The following is a 4124-nucleotide window of genomic DNA, read 5'->3' on the forward strand; positions in this document are numbered from 1 at the left end:
AACTAATAATTGAAATATCAGTTAGTCGCTAATATATGTTTCTAACTTTTGTAGGTTCGACAGACAGAGACAGAAGAAGGTCACGGACTTCGAGACCCACCACCGTGATTACATTGATGAATGGGAACAACAGGGGGATCTTAACTATGAGAACGACCAGGCGCACACAAACTACAACTTCCGGAGGTATTTGATTTGGTATGCTGGTGTGACTAGGTGCAAGCTGAAGGGATAGTGGACAGCTGCAGACTACGCTGAGCAAGAATCGTCAGACGACGAAGACACAGCTTTCGACATAGCTGCTCGGCACGGGTCCCAAATTGAGGCTGCTCCAATCCTTAACAGAGTGGTAACTAATTCTTTACTAAAATTAGAGATTTCAATTCAATGCTTTATGTCTAGTTTTGAGCATCCTAATGTTTTAACTTGTGATAGGGAAACTCTATGCTCGTTTCTGTTGTTGAACTTGAGCGTATCTCACAGAGAACTTCAGATAGTACTACGCTATCGTTACTATCAGTGAGTATCAATGTTTAAAAGAAAAGTTGTTTATTTGTATGTTGTAACATATGTCTGTAACTAATATTTCGATTACAGAGGGTATCACGTCGTCTTCGTCGTGCAGCGGCTCGGTGTGGATGCCGGTCTCTAGCGGTCGTTGACGTGCAGCTGCCTGTGCCTCGTATGCAGCAGGACGTTCAGCCTCCCATTTGTGCAGTTTGACCATCTACAGCAGGACTGAGCTCCTCGCGATCGACGCGGGACACGTTTGAGGACGTGGCCCACGACGAGGAGGAGGAGGACGACGACGACGACACTGGCGCTGGCGCCACAGGTCAAGAGGAGATTGGACCATCTCAGTTGCAGGATGCTCCTACAACTCAGCCATCACAGCTGACACCACGTAGAAGGCGTCCACGAGACTCTTACACTCCAGGCACCGACACTCTTGGGGCCAAGGGCAAGGGTAAGACTAGGAGGAAATGAATACTTTTGTGATGTTGGTCTTATGCTGAAAACTGTGTGATTTGGACTCATGCTGGAGACGTTGTAATATGAACTATGTTTGGACTCATGCTGGAGACGCTGAAAACATTGTATTTTGGACTTTGTTTGTGGACATTGTATGAAGAACTATGTTCTGTGGATGTTTTTATATTCGATGTTATTTTGTGATGTTTTATATGTTGAAATGTGGTCATGTCTTATAATATGTGATTATTTGAACTGTGGTTGTTAATAAAACAAGGGGAACTCTTGCAAATTTTTTTGTGAATTGTAAAAAACATAACAAGCAATAAGTAACACATCTTTAAAGTTCTAAATTATTTTTGATACGAAAATATTACATAACAGGCTACAAGTTTCTTCAGTCTGAATCACAATCTATGAGTAACTCATCTTCGGAGTCATCCGTCGCGCAATCCTCAACGACAACCTCATTCCACTTGCTGCATTGTCCTGCATCACACTTGTCACCAGTTCTCTTATAATAATTGGCTTCTGCTTCATCTGCAGCTTGGGAGAATAGCTCATCCTCAGCCTCAGCCTCATCAGACTTCTTCTTGTAATAAGCCGCCTCTACCTCTTCGGCCTCCTGAGACATAAACTCATCCTCTTCCTCTTGAGCACGTAATCCTGCCTCAGCTAGTGCGATGAGCTCACTCAACCTTGATGTGTTGTCCTCCTCTTCTTCATGTAATCCTGCCTCTGCGAGAGCGATAAGCTCACTCAATCTAGATGTGTCGTCCTCCTCCTCCTCCATCAGCTCAACCGTCGCCATTTTATCCTGAACATATCTCGCATGCGCCTCATCAGCCAAATAGTTTACGCCACTTCCAATATCTGCAAATATAATGAGCAAAATAAGTTAGCAAAGTCAAGATAAATAAATTGTACTAACATAATTATAATATCATTTATCTCACTCACTTCCCTTGAGGCGATCAGCAAGATTATCCAACATCTGTTTCTCGGCTTGAGCCGCTTCCCATTCCCTTGCATCCTGTGCTCTCTTCTCATCTGCCGCCTTCAACCTCCTATACTCTGCACGCTTCGGGCTATCATAAAAGGCAGATTTTGCTTCCCTACGCATGTCGCGTATGCGATCGTTAATGTACGAATCGACGAGCCGAGATCCACAATGCATCTTTTGTCCCATTATTCTCTTGGACTCTATTGTGCGCATCACCTCTCCTTTGTCGTCGTAACTCTCCCAACTGCATTTCCTCGTCTCCTACAAAAAAATAGTAAGTACCGCTATAACATTACAGTTGGTGCAAAAACAAAAATACCAACCTCATCGTAATCGACCATATGTCCACAAAAATATCCAACACCAAGCTCGGAAGGAACTAATCCATACTTAGCTTCAATACCACATTTGCAGAGTACTGGATCAAATTTCACCTCTTCTTCCGCCCACTGATTGTATCTCTTTTCCTTTACCTCTGGCTCTGGCCAATGGGACAAAGGATCATACAACCACTCTCTGAAACGACACTTACGCCACCCATATGGCTGCAGGAGAAAAAATTAGTAATTTATTGTAAATAATAACTAGTTCATAAATTTAGCGTACTGATGGGCTCACATAATCAATGTTCGGACAACAGAACTGCTTCTCATAGTCTTCATCGATGACAACACGGTCTCCACAATCGCATCGAGGCGGTGAGTCCATCCGTCTTTCTGTTGCTACCTCCTCTGCATCCGTCATTGGTGGAGGATTCGGGGGAGGAGGTACCCAACGCTTAAAACGCTCATGACTAGTCCTTCCACTCAACCAATTAACAAAAAGAAGATATCGAGGGTCAAATTTATCAGGACCGTCGATCCACTGGAAAAAGAAACACCTATGATGCCCCTAAAATAATGGAAAGGAAGCACTATTACACATCTACAAAATAATGAATGCGAACAAAATTAAGTGACAAGTCATAAGCTACGTACGTCCAAACCGCCACAAAGGTAGTAGCAGCGAGCAGCCGTGTCTGGATGTTGTGATTGATGTACCCAAGCCAGTCTGCCACAGTCAAAGTTAGGCACGGGGAATTCAGGAGGAACAAGAGCATCCTTACTAGATACGTCCGGATATAACTCCCGAGGACGACCTCTCTTCTACCACAACGCCTCTCGGTACATGTCTTTCATCTAATAAACGATTATAATTATTACTTGTACCTAATATGCTTTATAATAAGTTTACACAAACTAATAATCGAAATGATAATATAATAGGTTTATACAAACTATTAAACTATGAAACTATGAGCAACTATGAAACTAACAACCCAATATACAAAACGAATCAGTTGGGCACCATACCTTGGTCTACGAAGTGAACCAACTCAAATCTTTGAATCCAGCAAATTTTGACGAAGTTTGGAAATGAGAGGAAATGTGCTGCTCTCGGCCAGCCGTGCGGTCGTTTTTATAGGCATTCGTAGCTCGGCGCCAAGATCTGTGGCGCCGAGCTACGAGACCGCGTCGCCAATACGTCGGTGCCAGGTCAGCCCTAGGCGCAGGTAGCCGTTGCTGTCACGTCACAGCTCGGCGCCATAGGCTGTGGCGCCGAGCTGTGTTACCTCGACGCCACAGCCTATGGCGCCGAGCATCGGGTCCAAACGTGCAAATAAAATTTCTAGGGGTCCAAACATAAATTTGTGTCACAAAAGGGCTAAAAAACAAAAAATTCGGCCGAGCACGCCAGCCACTCGCCAACAAGCGGCCCGCAGACTTGCCGCGCCGGTTCGGGACGATCTGGCCATACCATGCTACGCAAGCCGCAAGCGCGCCAACTTGCCGCCGGCCGGCATTATCCCGTCCCGTACGACCGCCCGCCACTCGATCCGCCACCAGGCTCTCTCGGTCCACTGTTCGCCGCCGCCGCCGTGGACGCGCACGCACGCACGCAACGCCATACTGGACCAGAAACTTTTTTTTTTAAAAAAATAATTCCAATCCAAGTAGCGGGCGTGCCCACGTGCTCGTCCCCGTCGCCGATATGTACGCGTGACCTGGCCGCGCCGGCAAATGCCTTTGGCTTTGGGCGCCCGGCCGGCCCGCCCTTTTCCTCGGCGCGAGGGAGCTGTAGCGTGCTCGCCGGGGGTTGGTTGGCTGCC

General features: G+C 46.2%; 1 protein-coding gene across 1 annotated transcript; it reads right to left on the reverse strand.

Annotated features, from left to right (window-relative positions):
* Positions 1-1311: 1311 nt before the first annotated feature.
* On the reverse strand, positions 1312-2230 carry LOC118473413 (uncharacterized). The gene is made up of 2 exons (XM_035962714.1): positions 1933-2230; positions 1312-1845 (listed from the first exon to the last, which is right to left on the reverse strand). Exons 1-2 carry the CDS (start codon positions 2186-2188, stop codon positions 1370-1372), a joined length of 732 nt encoding a protein of 243 aa, XP_035818607.1. The 5' UTR covers positions 2189-2230; the 3' UTR covers positions 1312-1369.
* Positions 2231-4124: the final 1894 nt, after the last annotated feature.

This window comes from Zea mays, chromosome 9 (assembly GCF_902167145.1).
Source record: "Zea mays cultivar B73 chromosome 9, Zm-B73-REFERENCE-NAM-5.0, whole genome shotgun sequence".
NCBI classification, from domain to species: domain Eukaryota; kingdom Viridiplantae; phylum Streptophyta; class Magnoliopsida; order Poales; family Poaceae; genus Zea; species Zea mays.

What these genes read in the sequence shown, in the direction of transcription:
- LOC118473413 (XM_035962714.1), bottom strand. Translation starts at nt 2,188, where the DNA reads ATGCGCACAATAGAGTCCAAGAGAATAATGGGACAAAAGATGCATTGT. An exon ending in TGCTGATCGCCTCAAGGGAA is followed by an intron (nt 1,846 to 1,932) that starts GTGAGTGAGATA and finishes TTATATTTGCAG; the next exon opens with ATATTGGAAGTGGCGTAAAC.